Source organism: Sus scrofa, chromosome 8 (assembly GCF_054392235.1).
Source record: "Sus scrofa isolate SSC_HxYL_T2T_F1_AM1 chromosome 8, Sscrofa_HxYL_maternal_Yorkshire_Landrace_v2.0, whole genome shotgun sequence".
Lineage (NCBI taxonomy): Eukaryota > Metazoa > Chordata > Mammalia > Artiodactyla > Suidae > Sus > Sus scrofa.
In genome coordinates, this window is record NC_139390.1 from 124,531,094 (window position 1) to 124,555,641 (window position 24,548).

General features: G+C 35.7%; 1 protein-coding gene across 11 annotated transcripts in view; it reads left to right on the top strand.

The window, feature by feature from the left end:
* Positions 1-24,548, top strand: part of SLC9B1 (solute carrier family 9 member B1) — an 89,789-nt gene that overhangs the window by 28,142 nt on the left and 37,099 nt on the right. For 9 of the 11 annotated variants that reach the window (XR_014813310.1, XM_084973310.1, XM_084973308.1 and 6 more), the window contains 4 exons: positions 1,342-1,480; positions 20,728-20,898; positions 22,589-22,731; positions 24,390-24,517. Coding sequence is in view for 8 of the 11 variants with exons in the window: in XM_084973310.1 (XP_084829436.1) it covers positions 1,342-1,480; positions 20,728-20,898; positions 22,589-22,731; positions 24,390-24,517 (581 nt within the window). In the remaining 3 variants the exon portion in view is untranslated. The remainder of the gene's footprint in view (positions 1-1,341; positions 1,481-20,727; positions 20,899-22,588; positions 22,732-24,389; positions 24,518-24,548) is intronic. The other 2 variants (XM_084973312.1, XM_084973311.1) reach the window with 1 other exon arrangement.

Genomic DNA, 24,548 nt, shown 5'->3' on the forward strand with positions numbered 1-24,548 from the left:
TGTGCATATGTCAATCCCAAACCCCAAGTCTATCCTTCCCCGTCTACGCTTGTTCCCTTCGGTAACCATAAGTTTGTTTTCGAAGTCTGTAGTTCTTAAAGACCAAAAAGTCCTTTTTAAAAAATATTTAAAATACTCACCATTGATTCTAATAAATCTGTAAAGATTTTGCCCTGTTCTTTGTAAATTTATTATACATTCTGAAATAATAAAATAATATAGTTTTATTGTATATGATCTTTCACCTACCCTAATCAGAACTCACTTTTGTGTTTTTACCCTGGACCTTTTGAATAGTGACAGACCTTCAAAAAAAAAGGGCTCTGCATCCCAACTCCAACAGATTAATAATGACCACGTTTAAAAAACTTAGATTTTAACACGCTGCATAATTTGTTTATATCAGCTGCTGTGGTGCCTCTGTCACCCTAGTCATTAAAGGCTTCCTTTCCCCTTCGTTAGTCTGTACATGCTCTCTAGCCTTTGTTACCATTTCTTGTGACAGTGTGGAGTTCTCTCTCCATTATACTGAAAATATTAGTACACTCAAAGTACTGACCTGTGAGTCCATACACACACACACACACACACACACACACACACACGCACGCACGCGCACACACATACACATACACACCCACACCACCACACCATGATAACAGCAAGGAAATTTGAAGATCTCTATTCCAAGGTTAACTGTTCTTTTTTGTTTTGGTTTGGTTTTTACCTTGGGAGAAGCCTTTCAGTATTCTCACAAACCGATGATATCTTTTTTTTCTCTAAATCAGCAGTTTGATAATTAGACTGACTACCGTTAAATCGTGGAAGACTGAGGTATACCCTTAAACCATCTAAATATGTTATCTATAAATAGTAGTGGAAGAAGCATGAACCTTGGATTTCTGAAAGCTTGATCCCTTTTTTTCATTTTTCTTCCAGATATATAATTTTTCAAATGAAATGAATCCAAGTAAAATGATCTTTCACCTCCTTTCCAATTTAGTTGTATTTTAATTCTACAAAAGTTTTGCTGAGTATTCATTGGGATTTAGACTGAAGCAGGACAGTTCCAATTATTCTGCCCGTACTATAGATATACTTACTCAGTATACATAAATCACAAATGAATATGGCAGGAACTTAAGTCTACAAAAAACTAAATCAAGGCGCTCTACGAAATAAACTGCCATTGCCTCCCCTGTTGATACGGAGTATGAGTATTTTCCTGTATAATTTTCCATGTTAACAATAATAATATGAATTTAATTATGTTTAGTGTTTCTTACATTCATAAAATTGTATGAAAGTACATTTATTCAAAGACTTTCTTGTTTACTTCAGATCCTCAAAGCTGGAGATGCTGATGAACATGAAGAAAATAAGGAACCTATCTTGTCAGAAACAGAGGAAACAAAACCAGAGATGGAAAAGGAGGGTTCTTGTCCTCCACAAGGAACACTGAATAAAGCAATTACAAATGGTATGTGAAATAAGAAATGTGAATGGATAGAAAATGACAAATTTATTTGACAAAAATTGAAACATAAGCCAACAAAGCCACTGATTAATCTTTATACTCCAGATCAGTTAACAGCCCTGTTTATAAGCAATATGTGAACAAAGAGGAAATAGTTCCTTGAATCTGCTAAAAGTAGTAATTGCTTGGCAGATCTATATTTTAATGTTTTTCATGACTTTTATGCTAAATTTTGGAAATTACAAACAGAATTGATATAGAGATTTATGTTTTAAATCTACTTTTGACATTTAGTGGTTTTTTTGTTTATACTTATTAATGTTTTTTAAAATTTTTATTTTCTTGATTTTTTTATTCACTTTGACAATCTCTGTTTCTTATTATAGTTGATTGACAATGTTTCTTCAATTTCTGTTGTACAGCAAAGTGACCCAATCACACACAGTTCCCTATGCTGAATAGTAGGGCCCCATTGCCCACCCATTCTAAATAAAACAGTTTGGACCCAAAAACTCCATACTGCCCATCCTTCCCATTCCCTCCCCCCTCTCCCTTCCTCACTGGGAACCAAACTCTGCTCTCCTTGGCCATGATCTGTTTTGTTTTGTAGATAGGATCATCTCTGCCATATTTTATTTTATTTTATTTTGTCTTTTTGTCTTTTTAGGGCCACACTCGCAGCATATAGAGGTTCCCAGGCCAGGGGTCTAATTGGAGCTACAGCTGCCAGCCACAGCCACAGCCACAGCAACACAGGATCTGAGCCACGTCTGCGACCTACACCACAGCTCAGGGCAACACTGGATCCTTAACCCTCTGAGCGAGGCCAGGGATCAAATCTGCAACCTCATGGTTCCTGGTCGGATTCGTTTCCACTGTGCCACCACAGGAACTCCTGTGCAATATTTTAGATTCAACAAATAAGTGATATCGTATGGTTATTTGTCATTTTCCTTCTGGCTTACCTTACTTAGTATGAGTATCTCTAGTTCTACCCATGTTGCTGCAAATGGCATTAGTTTATCTTTTTATGGCTGAGTAGTATTCCAAAAGTACATATGTACCATATCTTCTTAATTCATTCTTCTGTCAGTGGACATTTAGGTTGTTTCCATGTCTTGGCTATTGTGAATAGCACTGCGATGAATATAGGGGTGCATGTGTCTTTTTCAATGAAAGTTTTGTCTGGATGTATGCCCAGGAGTGGGATTGCTGGATCATATGGTAGTTCCATATTTAGTTTTCTGAGGTACTTCCACACTGTTTTCCATAGTAGTTGTACCAATTTACATTCCCGCCAATAGTGAAGGATGGTATCCTTTTCTCCACACCCTGTCCAGTATTTGTTATTTGTTGACTTGTTAATGATGGCCATTCTGACTGGTATGAGGTGGTACCTCATTGTAGTTTTTCTTTGTATTTCTCTAATAATTAGTGATGTTGAGCATTTTTTTCATGTGCCTATTGGCCATCCATATGTCTTTGGAGAATTTCCTATTTAGGTCTGCTGCCCATTTTTCTGTTGGGTTGTTTGTTTTTTTGTTGTTGTTGATTTGTTTGTATATTTTGGATATTAGGCCCTTGTCTGTTGTTTCATTTGCAAAGATTTTCTCCCATTCTGTGAGTTGTCTGTTCATTTTTTTAATAGTTTCCTTTGCTGTGTAAAAGATTTTGAGTTTAATCTGGTCCCATTGGTTTATTTGTGTCCTTATTGTCCTTATTGTAGGAGGTGGGTCAAACAAGATGTTGCTGTGATTTATGTCAAAGAGCATTCTGCTTATGTTTTTCTCTAGGAGTTTTATAGTATCTGGCCTTATATTTAGGTCTTTAATCCATTTTATTTTTGTGTAGAGTTTTAGATAGTGATGTGTTTTCATTCTTTTACATGTAGCTTTCCAGTTTTCCTAGTACCGCTTATTGAAGAGACTATCTTTCTTTCACTGTATGTTCTTGCCTCTTTTTTCATAGATTAGTTGACATTGGTGCTTGGGTTTATTTCTGGGCTTTCTATCCTGTCCACTGATCTATATTTCTGTTTTTGTGCCAGTACCATATTCTTTTGATAACTGTAGCTTTGTAGTATTGTCTGAAGTCAGGAGGCTGATTCCTCCATTTTTTTTTTTTTTTTTTTTTCTTTTTCAGTATCGTTTGGTTATTTGGGATCTCTTGTGCTTCCATACAAATTTTCAAATATTCTGTTCTAGTTCTTGGAAGAATGTCCTTGGTGATTTGATAGGGATTGCATTGAATTCGTAGATTGACTTGGGTTGTAAAGTGGTTTTGACAGTATTGGTTCTTCCAATCCAAGAGCATGGTATATCTGCATCTCTTTGATTTCTTTCATCATCATATTATAGTTTTCATAGTATAGGTCTTTTGTCTCTTTAGGTAGGTTTATTCCTAGGTATTTTATTCTTTTTGATCTGATGGTAAATGGGATGGTTTCTCTGATTTCTCTTTCTGATCTTTCATTTTTAGTATATAGAAATGCAATTGATTTCTGTGGATTAATTTTGTAGCCTGCAACTATGCCAAATTCATTGATGAGTTCTAACAGTTTTCTGGTGTTATCTTTAGGGTTTTCTAGGTATAGTATCATGTCATCTGCAAACGGTGATAGTTTTACTTCTTTTCCAATTTGGATTCCTTTTATTTCTTTTTCTTCTGATTGCTGTGGCTAGGACTTCCAAGGTTGAATAATAGTGGTGAAAGTAGACATCCTTGTGAAAATGTTTTCAGTTTTTCACCATTGAGAATGATGTTAGCTGTGGGGTTTTCATATATTCTTTTTATTGTGTCAAGATAGGTTCCCTCTATACCCACATTTAGTTTTTTTTAAGTTAGCTAGAAGGAACATTATACTTCTGGCAATATTAAGGCTCTTAATAAACTTAAGCCCCAAATTTTAAAGGAGATGCTGCCTTATGGAGTTTCCATTTTGTCTCCATGGTAATGAATCCAAATAGTATCCATGAGGACGTGGGTTCAATCCCTGACCTCGCTCAGTGGGTTAAGGATCCCGCGTTACAGTGAGATGTGGTTTAAATCGCAGATGCAGCTCAGATCTGGCATTGTTCTGGCTGTGGCTGTGGCCAGCAGCCACAGCTCTAATTTAACCCCTAGTCTGAGAACTTCCATATGCTGTGAGTGCAGCCCTAAAAAGACAAAAAAAAAAAAGTTATATAAAACTTGATTTCCCATTAAAATTTTAAAGCATCTCACCAAATATTTATAAAATATTTTATTTTTTTCTAGATTTCTATATGATTAAACTTGAGATTGATTTGATTTTTACCTAGAAGTATAGATCTTCTAGAGAACAAAAATTAGATTAAAATATGAAGAACGATTAGTAATTGAAGTTTAAATTTTTTTCTTTGCTACGTGCTAACCTTAAACTTTGAAACTGTATGAACTGATTTAGTAAAGTTACTTTTTAATTAAAATCAGTATTTTTAAGGACCTGAATCTAAAGTAAACTTGAACATCTGCCAATGTAAGTGATTGGATTCCTTTGTAAATATAACCCCTGTACATGAGTCTCACATGCATGTTCCCATGACCCTATTTAGGAGGGCAGTTTCTGTACGGCAGTTGACAGGAGTAGGGTGTGGGTCTGTGGAAGAGAAGGAAATGAATTGGTCACCAAAGATTATCCAAAGAGGTTGAGGATTGTGGTTTGCTCAGGAATATTAATTCAGGAGTTTAATAATTACAAACTTCAATACTTATACCTATAACTGGTTTCATCCTTTGTTTTCTTTCATTTTTGATTTTGCAAATTTAGAGAAATTCGTAGGGAAAGGGGCTTAATGTTTTTATCTTCAGGTCTTTATTCTCGCATGCTTTTTCTGTCTCTCTCACACACCCTGTGTTCACACTAAACAAACTCTTAAAAAAGCATCTACTCTGGATAATAGAAATAGAGATGCAGTTTCTCTACAAATCATGTTTAATTCACCAATCCCACAGTGTAAACAAGTTAAGTTAAATAAGAAATCTAAATAAGAAACCCAAACTCTCAACCACATAGAGAAATCAGTTTCATCACTTTTATTTTTTAATTTTTATTTATTTGTTTATTTTTGTCTTTTTAGGGCTGCACCCATGGCATATAGAAGTTCCCAGGCTAGGGGTTGAATTGGAGTTGCAGCTGCCAGCCTACACCAAAGCCACAACAATGCAGATCCAATCCTCGTCTGAAACCCACACCACAGCTCACAGCAATGCCGGATCCTTAACCCACTGAGTGAGGCCAGGGATCAAACCCACATCCTCATGGATACTAGTCAGGTTCTTTATCGCTGAGCCACAACGGGAACTCACTAGTTCCATCACTTTTAATCATATTGTTCATATCTCTTCTTTGAAAGGTGACTTGCCTAATTGCAAAGAAATGGATATTCTAGGGCAATAGGTTTAAGTTTTATGCTATTACTCCTTTTTTGTTTCTTTTTAGTTTACTTTGAATAAAAGCAGTAACTTATTTCAGAGTTCTCATCGTGGCTCAACAGATTAAGAACCTGACTAGAATCTGTGAGGAAGAAAGTTGGGTCCTTGTCCTCACTTGGTGGGTTAAGGATTCAGTGTTGCCACAAGCTGTAGCATAGTTCCCAGATACAGCTCGGATACCACATTGCCATGGCTGTGGCACAGGCCTGCAGCTGTAACTCCATTTTGACCCCTAGCCTGGGAATTTCCATATGCCACAGGTGCAGCCCTAAAACAAACAAACAACTAACTTATTTCAATGAAATTATTTTTCCTTTAAATAAATGAAAGGATAGCTTTATCAAACATCCATCTATGATTTTCAAATAATCTTGGGGCCAAATTTCTCCATAAAAATCTCTTATCGTTAGTTTTATAAAGTAAGCAGTCTTAGACATTTAGGACTCAAAAATCCCAGACACTTCCAGTTTCTGGAAGAATATCCCAGACATTTCTAATTTCTGGTCCAGCATTATCACTCCATCCTAACAACAAAGAGCTGAACAAAGTGAAAAATCAACAACTCTTCTTAATTTCATCAAAGAAGTGAGGTCACAGGGCAAATTATTGCCCCCTCCCCCAAATTAGAGACAGGTTGATACAGAGAATCATAACAGCAACCTCAGGGGGAAGCAGTATGGAGGGTAGGAAAACCCAAACTGTAATTGACAAATTAGGTGGAGGCTCCAGGGGGAGCCCAGTCAGGGTGCTGGGGGACATGCCTTTGTGACCTTTACCTCCAAGGCCATCTGGCAGGGGGAGAGAAAAAGTAACCACTATGAAATACACCAGAGCATTCTGTTCTTAACAAGACCTGCCCTCAAGAGAAACAATTTTATCAGAGTATAACCTGTAGGGATTTTTATTAGCCTAATCAACCCCAAAGAAGAGAAAATACCCAACTCCAGCTTTCTCTGGCCATCCCATACAACCTAAGAGGGTGAAAAAAGAAAAAAACAAAAACAAAATCCTGAGAAGCACTTGTGAAGTTTCCAGCCCAGGGGGTCACAGGCTCACTGAAAGACTGAAGCCCAATCATAGGACTATAGAAGTTTTCTTCTCCCCTACAACTTAGCACCACATTACCACAGGTCCTTTTACCCAGGACATCGTGTTCACCTTTAAACAAAGATATATAGGATGTAGTTATGGTTTAAAAAAAAAGTTTGAAAAGACAGAGAAAGTATTAGAACCAGATATGGCAAGGATGTTGAAATTATCAGACCATAAATTTAGAACCCTTATGACTAACATACTAAGGGCTGCAATGGAAAGGTAAACAACATGTAAGAACAGATGGGTAATATAAGCAGAGAGATGGAAATTCTAAGAATCAAAAAGAAATGCTAGAAAGTGAGAACATTATAACAAACAAATGGCTTCTATGGGTTCATTAGGAGACTATACACAGCTGAGTAAAGAGTCTCTGAGCTTGGGGATTTGTCAATAGAAACCTCCGAAACTGATAAGCAAAGAAAAAGAGGATTGAAAAGAAAAGGAAGAAATAGCCAAGAATGGTGGCACAACTACAAAAGTTGTAACATATATGTAATAGGAATACCAGAGGGAGAAGAAAGACAGAAAGGAACAGAAGAAATATTTGAAATAATCATAACTGAGAATTTCCCCCAAATTCACACTAGCAAACCTCAGATCCAGGAAGCTCAGAGAATGTGAAACAGAATAAACTTTAAAAAAAAAAAAAAAAGCTGTGTTTAGGAGTTTCCATTGTGGCTCAGTGGAAATAAATCTGACTAGCATCCATGAGGATGAAGGTTTGATCCCTGCCCTTGCTCAGTGGGTTAAGGATACAGCATTGCCGTGAGCTGTGGTGTAGGTCACAGACTTAGCGTGGATCTGCATTGTTGTGGCTGTGGCATAGGCTGGTAGCTGCACCTCCAATCGACCCCTAGCCTGGGAACTTCCATATGCCTAGGTGTGGTCCTAAAAAACAAACAAAACAAAACAAAAAGCTATGTTTAGGCGTATTATACTAAAACTTTTTGGTACACTCTGACAATCTCTTTTAACTAGTTTATTTAGACCACTGACATTTAAAGTTATTATTGGTGTATCTGGAATATCTTCCATGTTTGTTAACTGTTTGATATTCACTGCCCTTGTTCTTTGTTTCTAATTTTGCCTTCCATTCATTTTTGCCTGTTTTGGTTTTAACTAATCATTTTATATACTTCCCTTTTCTCTTCTTTCTTAGCATATTAATCATACTTCCTTTTTTTTTTTGGCCCTATAGTTTGCAAAATATGCTTACAACTACAGGTGTAGCCCTAAAACAAATAAATAAATAAACAAACAAAAAACCTTAAAAAAATTTGTGGGATTCTGTGAAAGCAGTGCCTAGAGGGAAAATTGTAGCATTTGAATGCATATGTTAGAAGAAAGATCTAAAATCAGTCATCTAAGCTTCCACCTTAGGAAACTAGAAAAGAAACTACAACTAGAAGGAAACTTGAAAAGTAAATCCATGATATACAATCATTTTAATGTATTGTTGGATGTGGTTTGCTAGGATTTTGTTAAGGGTTTTTGCATCCATGCTCATCAGTGAAATTGGCCTGTGATTTTTTTTTTTTTTTTTTTTTGTGGTATCTTTGTCTGGTTTTGGTGTCAGGGTGATGGTGGCCTCATGGAGTGAGTTTGGGAGTGTCCCTTCCTCTGCAATTTTTTGGGATAGTTTCAGAAGGATAGGTGTTAGCTCTTCTTTAAATGTTTGATAGAATTTACCTGTGAAGCCATCTGGGCCTGGACTTTTGTTTGTTGGAAGTTTTTAAATCACAGTTTCAATTTCAGTACTTGTGATTGGTCCATTCATCTTTTCTATTTCATCTTTGTTTAGTCTTGGAAGATTGTACTTTTCTAAGAATTTGTCCATTTCTTCTAGGTTTTCCATTTTACTGGCATGTAGTAGTCTCTTATGATCCTTTGTATTTCTGTGATGTCCATTGTTATTTCTCCTTTTTCATTTCTAATTTTATTGAATTGAGTCCTCTCTCTTTTTTTCTTGATAAGTCTGGCTAAGGGTTTATCAATTTTGTTGATCTTTTCAAAGAACCAGCTTTTCATTTCATTTATCTTTTCTATGGTTTTCTTCATTTCTATTTCATTGATTTCTTCTCTGATCTTTATGATTTTTTTCCTTTTACTAACTTTAGGTCTTGTCTCTTCTCTCTCTAGCTCTGCTTTAGACATAAACAGATTGTTTATTTGAGCTTTTTCTTGTTTCCTGAGGTGGGCTTGTATTGCTATAAACTTTCCTCTTAGAACAGCTTTTGCTGCATCCCATAGGATTTGGAGTGTTGTACCTTTGTTTCATTTGCTTCTAGGTATTTTTTAATTTCCTCTTTGATTTCTTTAGTTATCCAATGGTTGTTTAATAGGATATTGTTTAGTCTCCATGTGTTTGTGTTTTTTGCAGATTTTTTTCTTGTTGTTGATTTCCAGTCGTATAGTGTTGTGGTCAGAAAAGATGCTTGGTATGATTTCAGTCTTCATAAAGTTACCGAGGCTTTATTTGTAGCCCAGGATGTGATCAATCTTAGAGAATGTTCCGTGTGCACTTGAGAAGAATGCGTATTCTGTTTCTTTTGGATGGAATGTCCTATAAATGTCTATTAAGTCCATCTGGTATAATGCTTCATTCAAGCCCTGTGTTTCCTTATTGATTTTTCTGTCTGGATGATCTGTCCATTGCTGTAAGTGGGGTGTTAAAGTCCCCCACTATGATTGTGTTATCATTGATTTCTCCTTTTAAGGTTGTTAGCAGTTGCCTTATATATAGTGGTGATCCTGTGTTGGGTGCATAGATACTTAAAATTGTTATATCTTCTTCTTTGAATGATCCTTTGATCATTATGTAGTGTCCATCCTTGTTTCTTAAAATATTCTTCATTTTAAACTCTGTTTTGTCTGTTATGAGTATTGCCCCTCCAGCTTTCTTTTGATTCCCATTTGCATGGAATATTTTCTTCCATCCTCTCACTTTCAATACATTAAAAGGATTGTACATCATGATCAAGTGGGTTTTATCCCAGGGATGCAAGGATTTGTCAATATCCACAAATCAATCAGTGTGATATACCACATTAACAAACTGAAGAATAAAAACCATATGGTCCTCTCAATAGATGCAGAAAAAGCCTTTGACAAAATCCAACACCCATTTCTGATAAAAAAAAAAACCCTTCAGAAAGTGGGCATAGAGGGAACCTACCTCAACATAAAAAAGCCCATATATGACAAACCCATAGCTAACGTCATTCTCAGTGATGAAAAGCTGAAAGAATTCCCATTGAGATCAACATAGTTTTGGAAGTCCTAGCCACAGCAGTCAGAGAAGTAAAAGAGATAAAAGGAATCCAAATTGGAAAGGAAGAAGTAAAACTATCACTATTTGCAGATGACATGATACTATACCTAGAGAATCATAGAGACTCTACCAGAAAACTGTTAGAGCTCTTCAATGAATTTGGCAAAGTCACAGGATACAAAATTAGTACACAGAAATCGATGGCATTTCTATACACTAACAATGAAAGAGCAGAAAAAGAAATTAGGGAAGCTATCCCATTTACCATCACATCAAAAAATAATAAAATACTTAGGAATAAACCTACCTAAAGAGACAAAAGACCTGTACTCTGAAAACTATAAGATGCTTATGAAAGAAATGAAAGATGACACAAATAGATGGAAAGACATACCATGCTCTTGGATTGGAAGAGTCAATATTATCAAAATGACTGTACTACCCAGGGCAATCTACAGATTCAATGCAATCCCTATCAAATTACCAAGGACATTTTTCACAGAACTCAAACAAAATATTTTAAAGTTTGTTTGGAAGCACAAAAGACCCAGAATAGCCAGAGACATCCTGAACAAGGAAAATGGAGCTGCAGGAATCAGGCTCCCGGACTTTAGACTATACTACAAAGCAACAGTCATCAAAACCATGTGGTACTGGCACAAAGACAAATATAGATCAGTGGAACAGGATAGAAAGCCCAGAATTAAACCCACGCACCTATAGCCAACTGATCTATGACAAAGGAGGCAAGAATATACAGTGGAGAAAAGACAGCCTGTTCAATAAATGGTGCTGGGAAAACTGGACAGCCACACAAGGAAAAGAATGAAATCAGAATGCTTCCTAACACCATACACAAAAATCAACTCCAAATGGATTAAAGACCTAGGTATAAGACCAGACACTATAAAACTCTTAGAGGAAAACATAGGCCAAGTGCTCTCTGACGTAAACAACAGTAACATCTTCTCAGATCCACTTCTTAGAGTAATGACAGTAAAAACAAAAATAAACAAATGGGACCTAATTAAACTTAAAAAGTTTCTGCACAGCAAAGAAAACCCTAAACAAAATGAAAAGACAACCCACAGAATGAGAGAAAATCTGCAAATGAATCAACTGACAAGGGATTAATCTCCAAAATTTATAAACACCTTCTGCAGCTCAATACCAAAGAAACAAACAACCCCATCAAAAAATGAGCCAAAGATATAAACAGATAGTTCTCCAAAGAAGACATATGGTTGGCCAAAAAAAAAAAAAAAAAAAAAAAAACATGCAAAGATGTTCAACATCACTCATTATTAGAGAAATGCAAATCAAAACCACTCTGGGGTACCACCTTACACCAGCCAGAATGGCCATCATCAAAAAGTCTACAAACAATAAATGCTGGAGAGGGTGTGGAGAAAAAAGGAACCCTATTACACTGTTGGTGGGAATGTAAACTGGTGAAACCATTGTGGAAAACAGTATGGAGATTCCTCAGAAAACTGAAAATAGAATTATCATTTGATCCAGCAATCCCAATTCTGGGCATCTATCCAGAGAAAACCATGACTTGAAAAGACACATGTACTCCAATGTTCGTTGCAACACTATATACAATAACCAAGACATGGAAACAACCTAAGTGTTCATCGACAGAGGAGTGAATAAGGAAGGTGTGGTACATATACACAATGGAATATTATTCAGCCATTAAAAGGAACAAAATAACAGCATTTGCAGCAACATGGATGGACCTAGAAATTATCATGCTAATTGAAGTCAGTCAGACAGTGAGACACCAACATCAAATGCTATCACTGACATGTGGAATCTAAAATAAGGACTCAGTGAACTTCTTTGCAGAACAGATACTGACTCACAGACTTTGAAAAACTTATGGTTTCCAAATGAGACAGATTGGGGGAGGGGGGATGCTCTGAGGGTTTGGGATGGAAATGCTATAAAATTTGGTTGTGATGATTGTTGTACACCTATAAACGTAATAAAACTCATTAAGTAATTTTTTAAAAGTTTAAAAAAAGGAAAGTAAATCCAAAGGAAGGAAAAGAAAAAAAAATAACAATTAGAGCAGATAATCAATAAAATTGAAAATAAGAAATAGAGAAAAATTTGAAACTAAAAGCTTGTTCTTTGAAAAGATCAGTATAATTCTTTGCCTCTATCTAGGCTAAGAAAAAAGGCACAGGTCAGTAATGTCAGAAATGAGAGAGAACTCATCACTTTTAATGTGATTAAAAGGATAATAAAGGGATACTATAAACAACTCTATGCCCACAAATCTGATAATTTAGAAGTGAGCTAGTTCTTTGAAAAATACAATCTACCAAAATGCATACAAGAAGAAATAAATAATCTGAATAAGAGTATATCGCTTAAAGAAACTAAATCAACAATTAATAAACTCCTCAAACTGAAAGTATCAGACTCAGGCGATTGCACTGATGAATTCTACCAAACGGTTCAGGAAGAAATTATCCTAATTTTCTACAGTCTCTTCTAGAAGACAGAAGCATAGGGAACCCTGCCAATTCATTTCGTGAGGCTAGTGTTACCCTCATACCAAAACTAAACATATCACAAGGAAAAAAAACTTTAGATCAATGTCTCTGATGAATGTGTTTGCAGGAAATCCTCAATTTATGGTAATTCTGAATATTAGTAAATAAAACTCAACAACATATAAACAGAATTATACTTAAAAACTGTATGGGATTTATCCTAGGTGTGAAAATTTGGTTGACATTTGAAAATGAATTAATGTAATCCATCATATCAACAAATTAATGAGGAAAAACCACATGATCCTATCAATAGATATAGGAAAATCACTTGACAAAAATCCAATACTTATTTCATAATAAAGACTTTCAGTAAATTATAAATAGAGAGGAACTTTCTCAACTTGATAAAGAACATCAGTTAAAAATCTGGGAGTTTCCATTGTGGCACAATGGGTTCTGAGCCTGACTAGTATCTGCAAGGATGCGGGTTTGATCTGTGGCCTCACTCAGTGGGTTAAGGATCTGGTGTTGACATGAGGTGTCGTGTAGGTCGCAGACCTGGTGCAGATCCTGCATCGCTGTGGCCGTGGCAGGTAGCTGCAGCTCCAATTTGACCCCTAGCCTGGGACCTTCCCTATGCTACAGGTGCAGCCCCCTTTTAAAAAGCAAAACAAAACAAAAAACAATAGCTGCAATCTGCAATCATACTTAATGGTGATAAAATAGAAGCTTTCCCAGTAAGATCAGGAACAAGACAAGGATGCCTTCTCTCACCACTTCTTCCCAATATTGTACTGGAAGTCCTAGCTAATACAGTAGGACAAGAAAAGGGTATAAAAGACATACAGACTGGGAAGGAAGAAATAAAACTGCCTTTGTTCTCAGACGACATGATTGTCTATATAGAAAATCCAAAGAATCAAGGAAGAAACTGCAGCAACTAAAAAGTGAGTATAAAAAGGTTGCAGGATACAAGGTTAATGTACAGAAGCCAATTTTTTGTCCTGTTTACCAACAATCAACAAATGGAATTTGAAATGAAAAAAATACATCATTTACATTAGTACTCCCCAAAATTAAATGCCTTCATATAAATCTAACAAAATATGTACAATATCTACATGAAGAAAACTGTAAAACTCAAAAGAAATCAAAAAAGAACTAAAGAAATGTACTGATTTTCCAAATTCAGGAAAGACAATATTGTCAAGATGTTAGTTCATCTCAACTTGATCTATAGATTCAATGCAACTCCAATTAAAATCCTCACATGCTGTTTTATGGATGGCAGAAAATTCATCTGAAAGTTTATATAGAGATGCAAAAGACCAAGAACAGGCAACAGAATATTGAAAGAGAAAAATTAAAAATTGGAGAACTGACGCTACTTAACTGGAAGACTTACTGTAAACTTATAGTAATCAAGACAGTGTAATTTGGTGAACAGGAGGCAGATATATTAGTGGAACAGTAATAGAGAGCTCAGAAATAGTCAACTGATCTTTGACAAAGGAGGAAAGGCAACCCAGTGGAAGAAAGGTAGTAGACAGTCTTTCAACAAATGGTACTGAATCTACTGGACGTATGCATGCAAAACAATCTAGAACTTATGCCCTTCATAAAAATTAACACAAAGTTATTTTGTGGTCATATACCTAAATGTAAAATGCAAAATTGTGAAACTCACAGAAGGTGACATAGGGGAAAATCTACATAACATTGGTTATGGTGATTACTTTTTAAATAAAACAGCAAAGACACAGTTCATGAAATATATAATTGACATACTGAACTTCTTTAGCATTAAAAACTTCCACTCTGTAAAAGACAATGTCAAGGGAATGAGCACACAAGCCACTAATTGGGAGAATATGTTTACAAAAGGCACATCTGATAAAGAACTATCCAAAATATACAGAGAACTTTTAAAATTCAGCAGTAAGAAAACAGACTACCTTATTTTAAATGAGCAAAAGACCTTAAGAGGCACCTCACTGAAGAAAATATGCAGATGGCATATAAGCATATCAAAGTATTCTCAACATCATATGTCATCAGGGAATTGCAAATTAAAACAATAAAATACCGCTAGACACCCATTAAAATGGCCAAAATCCAAATCACTGACACCAAATGCTGGTGCTGATGTGGAGCAGCAGACACTCTAATTCATGCTGCTAAGAATACAAACTAGTACAGCCAATTCAGAGGACAGTTTGACAGTTTCCCAACAAAACTAAATATACTCTTAACCATATGATCCAACAATCACTCTCCTTGGTATCATTGACACAAGCTGAAAATGTATGCCCACAAACCCCTACATGCTGATGTTTATAGCAGCCTTGTTCATAACTGCCAAATTTTTGGAGGGTGCTAACCCTTACCCTATTTGTCAGTATCATACTCCTGTTATTTTTTCCAAACTTTACATCATCTCATAAACTTTTTTGGTTAATAGTATTTTGTTGAATTATAATCAACCTACCACGAAGTGCGCAGATCTGAAGTGTACAGCTCAATGAATTCAGACAAATTCTTTTGTGGCTGAATAATATATATGCGCTTATAAACTATATATATATACTACTAATGGTATATATGTATCTACCATTTTTTAAATCCATCTCTTGAACATTTAAGTATTTTTTTGTATCTTGGCCTTTGTAAATAATACTGCTATGAACATGGAGATGCATACATATTTTTGAATTGGAGCTTTTATTTTCTTTAGGAAAATACTCAAAAGGGAATTACTATATGGTAGTTCTATTTTTAATTTTTTGAGGAACCTCCATTCTGTTTTCCATAATGGCTACATCAATGTACATTTCCACAAATAGTGCACAAGCTTTCCTTTTTCTCTACATCCTCACCTACACTTGTTATTTCTTGTCTTTTTTATACAGGTGTGAGGTGTTACCTCATTGTCAGAGTTTTGTGTGGGTTTTTTTTTTTTTTTGCCCTACCTGTAGCATGCAGAAGTTCCTGGCCCAGGAATCAAACCTACACCACTGCAGTGACCTGAGCCACAGGGTGACAATGCCAGATCCTTAACCCACTGAGCCATCAGGGAACTCCTCTTACTATGGGCCCTTACAGTAATTTTCTGCCTGAAGCAGTCTCCTCTTCACTTACATCCAGGTATAACCTTTTATTTCAGCTGCTGAAATGGGAACTGGGAAAATACAACCCATGGACCAAATCCAGTCTCCTACTTGTTTTATAAAGTTCTATTGTGCTAAAATGGCAAAGTTGGGTAGTTGTAACAGAGGCCAGATGAGTCACAATACAAAAAAAAATGTAGTATCTGGTTCTTTACTGGAAAAAAAATGACCCCTCTCCTAGAAGATCATCATTCCTCTACCATTCCTCCTCTTTATTTCTTCTTTCAAGAATTGAGCTGTAATATTATGAGTAACCTTAGAGCTCCAATTTTTCTATCACCTTACATATGATCCAGAAACCATTAGATTGAAGAATCTTTGGATCTTAAATCAACCAAATTCCATAGTAACTAAACTTGTTCCATATACTCTCATTTTTTAAATAGCAAATATTTGTTATTGATCTATTTTTCCTTTCTTCTTGAATCAGTTTTGGTAATTTATGTCTTTCTAGGAATTTATCTATTTCATCTAAATTTTCTAATTTTTTTTGGCTTGAAGTTGTCTGTAGTATTTCCTTAACAACCTTTTAATGTCTATAGGGTCTATAGTGATGTTTCTTCTTTTATTTCTGATTTTGGTGGTTTGTATCTTACCTCTTTTTTTCTTGGTCACTCTAGCTAAAGATTTATCTATTTTGCTGATCTTTTGAAACAATTTTTTATTTCACGGATTTTCTTGAATGATGTTCTGTTTTCTATTGTATTCTTTTCTACTCCAGTCTTTTTTATTTCATACATCCTACTTCCTTTTGATTTGGCTTACTTGTCTTTTTCTGACTTCTTAAGAGAGAAATTTTGATTGTCAGCTTTAGATTCTTTATTCCTAACATTTTTTGTTTTGGTTTGTTTGTTTTGTTTTGTTTTGGATGCACCAGTGGCATGTGCAAGTACCTGGGCCAGGGATCAAACCCTGAGCCACTGCCGTGACAGTGTCAGATCCTTAACCCACTGTGCCACAAGGAGCTCCTAATATGTTTATTTGTTTCATTTTATGGCTGCACCTGTGCCACGTGAAAGTTTCCAGGCCAGGAACGGAATCTGAGGTGCAGCTGCAACCCGAGCCACAGCTGCAGCAACACCAGATCCTTTAACCCACTCATCAACCTGGGAAATGAACCCACACCTCTACAGCAACCCAAGTCCCTGCAGTCAGATTCTTAACCCACTGTGCCACAGCAGGGATGCGTTTTTAAACCTACAAACCTATAAATTTCCCTCCACATATTATCACATTCCTTTAATATTGATAGCTTCTGTTTCCATTCTTATTCACTTTAAGACATTGTAATCCCCTTCTCTTCACTTCTTTGGCTCATGATTACCATTCGCATGATATATATTTTACATCCTTTTATTTTTAGCCTATTTACTTTATCTGAAGTGTATTTCTTATACTCCATAGTTGGATCCTGCTTTTTTAATCCACTATGACAATCTTTGCCTTTTGATTTTAGTTCATTCACATTTAATATAATTACTGATATGATTAGACTATGTGTACCATTTCGTCATTTGTTATTTATCATGTCTTTTTGTTTTTCTGTTCTTACTCTACTGCTTCTATTGTGTTAACAAAGTTTTTTAGTGTATTATTTCCATTTCTCTGTTGATATTTTATCTGCGTTTTAGAGATTTTAGTGTTAATGATTTCTCTGGGGATTACTGTAATCATTTTCAACTTTTTACGGTCAACTTCAGTTTAATATTGACTGAATTCCCACCTGAGCTGGAGCAGGGGAGAAGGATCAGAGGAATGGTAGAAATCCCAGGCAGGAAGGTCTCACTCTCACTGATTGTACGCAAAACTCTTGCATTTCTTTTCCCAAGAATAAATGCTTCTCAATTTAATAACTGCCTTTGGGCAGTTTTCAGGGTCCTGAAATCATTTTTATTATTTTGCAGTTCCATATGTAGGCTTTATTGAAATAAATTTCCAACTGCTCCTGTTATTGTTAGAAATCCCATATACAACTTGTTTTTGTATCCTTTGACTTAGCAGTTTTGAAGCAGTTTTGATTAGTTATTTGTTATACATCAAATACTTGTTTAGGCTAACCTAGATGTTTAAAAATTTTGTTCATTATTCCTTCTTTTTCAGTCTTATGTCCTCACTCCTAAAGCATATCTTCTAATAGTCCTCCCCCCAATAAAAATGGAATATATTCTTAGATATATTTGCTTGATGGTATCTTCAGTTTGTCCTTTTCTTGAATGATAGTTTAATTTGCTACAGAATTCAATATTGGATACTTTTATTTCTGCACTTTGAAGACCTTATTTCATTATTTTCCAGCTTCTGTTGTTGCTGTTGAGAATTGAGAATCTGCTCTAAACTTTATTTTTTTATGATTAATCTGTCCTTTTCCCTCTAGATTTTTTAAGGCCTGTTTTTGGTTTTGGCAGTCTATAGTTTCTCAACATTGTATCTAAATATCTATTTATTTTTATTTAATCCTGGTGAGAATTTATTTTACATCCTATGTCCAGATCAATACAGAATTGATTATGGTTTTAATCAAGTCTCTAAATTTGTTAGCTAGTTATCCTCGCAAATATTGTCTTTTTCTCTCTTTTGATATGTTTCTGAAACTACTGTTAGATATATTTTATATCCTTTCAAAAATCTAAATATCTCATATTTTCCATCTCATTTTTCTTTTTATACTGCACTCGAGGTAATTTCCTTATATCTACCAATTTACTGTATTTCTCTTTTCAGTTGTATATAGCCTATTATTTAAGGAATTTAGTGTTCTTTTTAGACTTCAGCACTTATTTCTAGTTTCTTTCTAAATGTTCTATTTGGTCATTTTATAGTGCTTCCAGACATTTTTTCTTATGTCTTATGTATTTTTTAATTACCTTGAGTTTCTTTGAAAGTACATATTTTATATTATCTATCTAGTGGTTCTTTTAGCTGAATTTTTTGGGTCTAATCTCATTCTGTGTTGTATCTATCAATTTTTGCTCATAGGTGATTATTTCTTGTTTTGTGAGTTTTTGTTATAAATTCAGATTCAGTGGCTTTGTCTTTGAGAACTTATGCGGTCTGGAATCAGGAGTGTCTATTAGGGATATTTTGAATTAGCATCTACCAAGTGCCCTAGGGATAGCTCCATGGAAAGATACTTTACAATGCCAAGTTTTGGATTTGGAGGTTCCTAAACCATGTAAATCATGTACATTTAAGCCCACAGCATAAGTTAGTTGAGGCCTATATGAATTCTCAGTAGTGATTCTGCCAACCAGAGACCAGCTAAAACAATCTGCCCTCACTTCTCCCTTTGTCAGTAGAATAATATTTCTAGTCCATTTTTCATTATAGTTGATTTATAATGTTGTCAATTTCTGCTGTACAACAAAGTGACCCATATATATATATATATATATATATATATATATATATATATATATATATATATATACATTGTTTTTCTCATAATGTCTTCTACCATGTTCCCTCATAAGTGATTGGATATAGTTCCCTGTGCTATACAGCAGGACCTTATTGCCTGTCCACTCCAAATGCAATCGTCTGCATCTACTAGTCCATTGTTTAGTAAGAGTTTAGCCCTTTAAGTGTTCCAATTTTGTGGAGTGGTAATAGTCAGACAGAAAGGAACAGGAATCTCATTTCTAACTTCCTGCTTTGAGTTTGTCAAGATCCTCCTCTTTTGCCCTGGGCAGTTCATTACCACCAAAAAGTGTCGCAGCTAAGGAATGTACTCAAGCTATTTTAAGGACCTGAAAAAACACTAGAAATTATGACTTATACTAAATGAAAGTACCTATTTAATTTGCAGATGGCAATTTTCAATATAACCTTCTGTCCTTTACAGAAATCTATGAATTCCTCCTGTGAATAGGAATTATTACCTAATTGCTAGAAACGAGGTGTCTACTACCTTATCATTACTCATCCTGTCCACCTCTCCTTCCTATACATAATCTAAGATACTTTATATTCTCCCAAAGACCAGGTTTTCTTTTTTTTCAGCCTCTATCCCCTTTAACAGTTTGTACCAAACATCAACTGAGTTATCCCTTCAATACAAATATTTAGTCTGCTGCCACTAAAAAAATGTGGCATACTGCCCCTGTGATCTTCAACACATTCAAGAATTCTCATTACAACCAATCATCTTATTCCTGGTGAAAGAGCTATTTTAAAGTAGCAAATAAAGTAAATCTCATCATATTGCTGTAACATTTTAAAAATGTCATATATTATGAGAAAAGTTTAGGAGTTCCCATCATGGCTCTGTGGAAACGAATCTAAGTATCCATGAGGACGCAGGTTCTATCCCTGGCCTCGCTCGGTGGCCCCCAGCATTGCCATGAGCTGAGCTGTGGTGTAGGTTGCAGACACAGCTGAGATCTGGCATAGCTGTGGTGTAGGCTGGCGGCCACAGCTCTGATTCTACCCCTAGCCTAGGAACCTCCATATGCTGTGGCTGGCTGTGCCCCTAAAAAGACAAAAAAGAAAAGGAAAAGTTTAACACTTTAAAGAATTCACATATAGTTTAAAAATATTTTTTAATAAAAATACTTTTTAAAAATTGACAAGGACTTTGGAATATATATTAAACAGGTATTTTTTTTTAATCCATACTAGCAGGCAATATTAGTCTTCATTATTTATCATGATATTGGATTGGCTACAAATATTTTTGGTGAAATCAAATTCCTCTTTTATGTGTATATATCTTTGTCTAGGTACTTATATATATGTGCTTTTTTTATATTTCAGGAGTTATGCTTTTTATGATATGGTGTGTAACCTGGTCATTCTCAGGCTCTTCAGTTTTTCCTGGTGGAAGTTTATTTGGAGTGTTAACTATCTTTTATAGTTCCATTATTGGGGGGAAGCTTGTGGAAATCATTAGAATACCTTCAGTACCTCAACTTCCTCCTCTTCTTGGTAAGTGAATAATTAGCTCTGACTTCTTTGTCATTGACTACATGTAAATTATGACTCTATTCTAGTCATAGTTGATACAATTTAGAACTATTTCAATGTAATACGATCTTTGTAGCTTTTTTATATGTGTACTTTATAGAAATATTTATTCTCTGTACCTACACGCAGACTTTGCCTGAAATGTATTTTTATTTTTATTTTTTTGTCTTTTGTCTTTTTGTCTGTTGTTGTTGTCGTTGCTGTTGTTGCTATTTCTTGGGCCGCTCCTGCGGCATATGGAGGTTCCCAGGCTAGGGGTTGAATCGGAGCTGTAGCCACCGGCCTACGCCAGAGCCACAGCAACGCGGGATCCGAGCCGCCTCTGCGACCTACACCACAGCTCACGGCAACGCCGGATCGTTAACCCACTGAGCAAGGGCAGGGACCGAACCGCAACCTCATGGTTCCTAGTTGGATTCGTTAACCACTGCGCCACGACGGGAACTCCTGAAATGTATTTTTAAATAATTTAAATATATTGAATACATGATTCTTGTTGCTTTATCATTTAATGGCACTTTTTAACTTAACTTTAAATGTATTATAGAAAAGGACGAATTTGATAAAGCCTGAGTTTTTCTGTAGATAACATAACTCAAATACAGTAATATGATTCAAATACTTGGAGTTCCCATTGTGGCACAGTGGGCTAAGAATACAACTACAGCGGCTCAGGTTGCTGTGGAGGCACAAGTTCAATCCCCAGCCCAACACAGTGGGATCTGGCGTTGATGCAGCTGCAGCTCAGATTCAGTCCCTGGCCCCAGGAACTTCCATATACTGTGGGTGTGCCCATTAAAAAAAAAAAAAAAAGATTCAAATACTATAGTGATGAAGTTACCAAAAGGTTTTATAGTTTTGGGGCATCTCCATGTTTGAGCGTCTTATATTCATGGGTGCATCATCTACTTAAACAACATTATATCCCATTTCTTCATCACCGTGATTGTATTACTCTCCAGGTAGACAGAGGAGAATTAGTGAAAGAACTTCTATTAGCAGTGTCTTATATCTTCTAAATATTCGATACATTCAAATGTTTAGCACACTGTCAATAGAGGTAATCACTCCCTCTTATCTTTAACATCTTTTCTGTGTTCATACACCCTTTCATCATCTTCCAAGTATTCATTGAATCTTTTTTCCTCCTTTCCAAAATTTCTGCTCATGTCCTAGCTCAGGCTGTTTGTTTCTAACTAACTATTCCATGGACTATGGCTGAACCTTCTAACTGGCCTCTCCTTCAGTTTTATGTCTGTCTAATATACCAAGACCATCACATAGAAAACGCAAGACTTACTATCTCATTTCTGCCTAAAACATTCCCATGGTGCCTTACCCTGACAAAGGAGGGGAGGGTAGGAGGTAGGGGTAGCTTTCCATGACCTGGTCCCTCCTTGCCCATTCTTCCACTCCCATCCTAGTCCTTTCTGTTTCAGCAATACTGCCTTACTTGCTGCACCCCAGTGAGATATATTATTTCACATCTCCATTCCTTTTTTTATTCTGTCTCCTTTACTTGTACATAACCTGCCCTTCACTGAAGTAGTGAGAGACATAGTGTATTTGAAGAAGGGAAATTAAACATTTGAGTTTTCTCTCCAGGAAAACTGAACTGAATCAAACATGACTTATTTTTCTTTATTCTAAGGTATGTTACTGGCTGGTTTTACCATTAGGAATGTTCCATACCTCAGTGATCGTGTCTGGATTAGTAACACTGTGTCTTCAACTTTAAGAAGTACTGCCCTTACCATTGTTCTAGTGCGAGCTGGGCTTGGACTTGATCCACAGGTAGATCTCCAATTATACCTGGAGTATGGTTATTTTAAATATGAGAAGCCGTTGGAAAAGAAAAAGAGGCAGAATTTTTCTTATAGCTTTTCCAGGTAGAGCTCAGCTAAGATAAAGAACAAAGATTTTACAGAAATATTGGTGCCGTAAATTCTCCTTCTGGTCATATTACTGTTAAAAATAGAAGTTACTGTGACGTAAGATCTCTATTAGAGGTAGTCTTTGATTATTTACATAGAGATAAATGTCCCTTATGCAACATTTGTATTATTTGGGAGTTGTGGCTTTTCTGTGGCAAACTATTTACTTTTCAGTTAACAAATGATAGGGTCATCCCATAAAAGCTTTTTGCTTTTGTTTTGTTTCGGCAGGGTGATTAAGTATTTCAATAATATTATTGTTTCATGAATTTTTCCCACAACTATGCCTCTGATTATCTCTGCATTATTGTAAAAGCTAATCTTTTTTTTTTTTTTTTGCTTTATTTAGGGCCACACCTATGGCATATAGAAGTTCCCAGGCTAGGGGTCAAATCGAAGCTACAGCTGCTGGCCTACACCACAGCCACAGCAACGCCAGATCTAAGCCAAGTCTGCAGCCTACACCACAGCTCTCAGCAATGGCAGATCCTTAACCCACTGAGTGAGGCCAGGGATTGAACCTGCACCCTCATGGATCCTAGTTGGGTTCGTTAACTGCTGAGCCACGAAGGGAGCTCCATAAAAGTTAATCTTTTAACATATTTTTTTTCTTTTTTCTTTCCTTTTTTTTTTTGTCTTTTTTTAGGGCTATACCCATGGCATATGGAAGTTCCCAGGCTAGGGATTGAATCAGAGCTGCAGCTGCCAGCCTACACCACAGGCACAGCAGTGAAGGATCCAAGCTGAGTCTGCGAGCTATACCACAGCTTCTGGCAACACTGGATCCTTAACCCACTGATTGAGGCCATGGATCAAATCCACGTCTTCATGGATACTAGTCAGATTCTTTATGGCTGAGCCACAGCGGGAACTCCAGCAATTTTATTTTAAATGCACAACTCTAGGGTTCCTAAGTCTATTTGAGTTTTTAAAGATGGATAGTCATGACATAACAGCTGTTAAGAATATAACAAATGTGGCAAGTATGTACGATTGGTGGGAAGTATCTCAAGAGTATAAATGATTACAAACAGTGATGGTTTATTATATTATCCAGTAGAAAATTTAAACCAGTGAGACAATTTTAAAGTTTTCCCTTTGAGTTAATATGCAGTTTTTAAGTGACTTTCTCTTTTGGCATGTTATAATTATTACGCTAATCAAACAGTTCATCCCTAAAAGTTAACTGATGGAAATAAACTATAGCATACTTTTATTATACCATTTACTAGGAAGATTAAGAAAGGTAGAAATAGTTATTTAATAATGGAGAAATAGATCTTTTAATAATTAAAATACAATAGTGTTTTATAAAATGTGAAAAGTTTATAGTTCAGTATACAATGACATATAAAACGATCTATATTAGTATTTCAAGCCCAGTGGGACATCTGGGAGATTTAGTTTAGTACAAGTTTAGTACTCAAAAAAGACTATCTATTCCAATATTTGTTTAAAATAATTTTCTTATTGGCCAGTATAAGTTTGTCCAAATGTGACTATGTTTGTGTATTTCAGGCTTTGAAGCGTTTGAAAAGAGTTTGTTTAAGATTGTCTATGGGTCCATGCCTCATGGAGGCATGTTCAGCTGCTGTTATTTCCCACTACCTTATGAAATTTCCCTGGCAATGGGCATTTCTATTAGGGTAACTTTTCCTCATTTTTTTTCTATGAAAA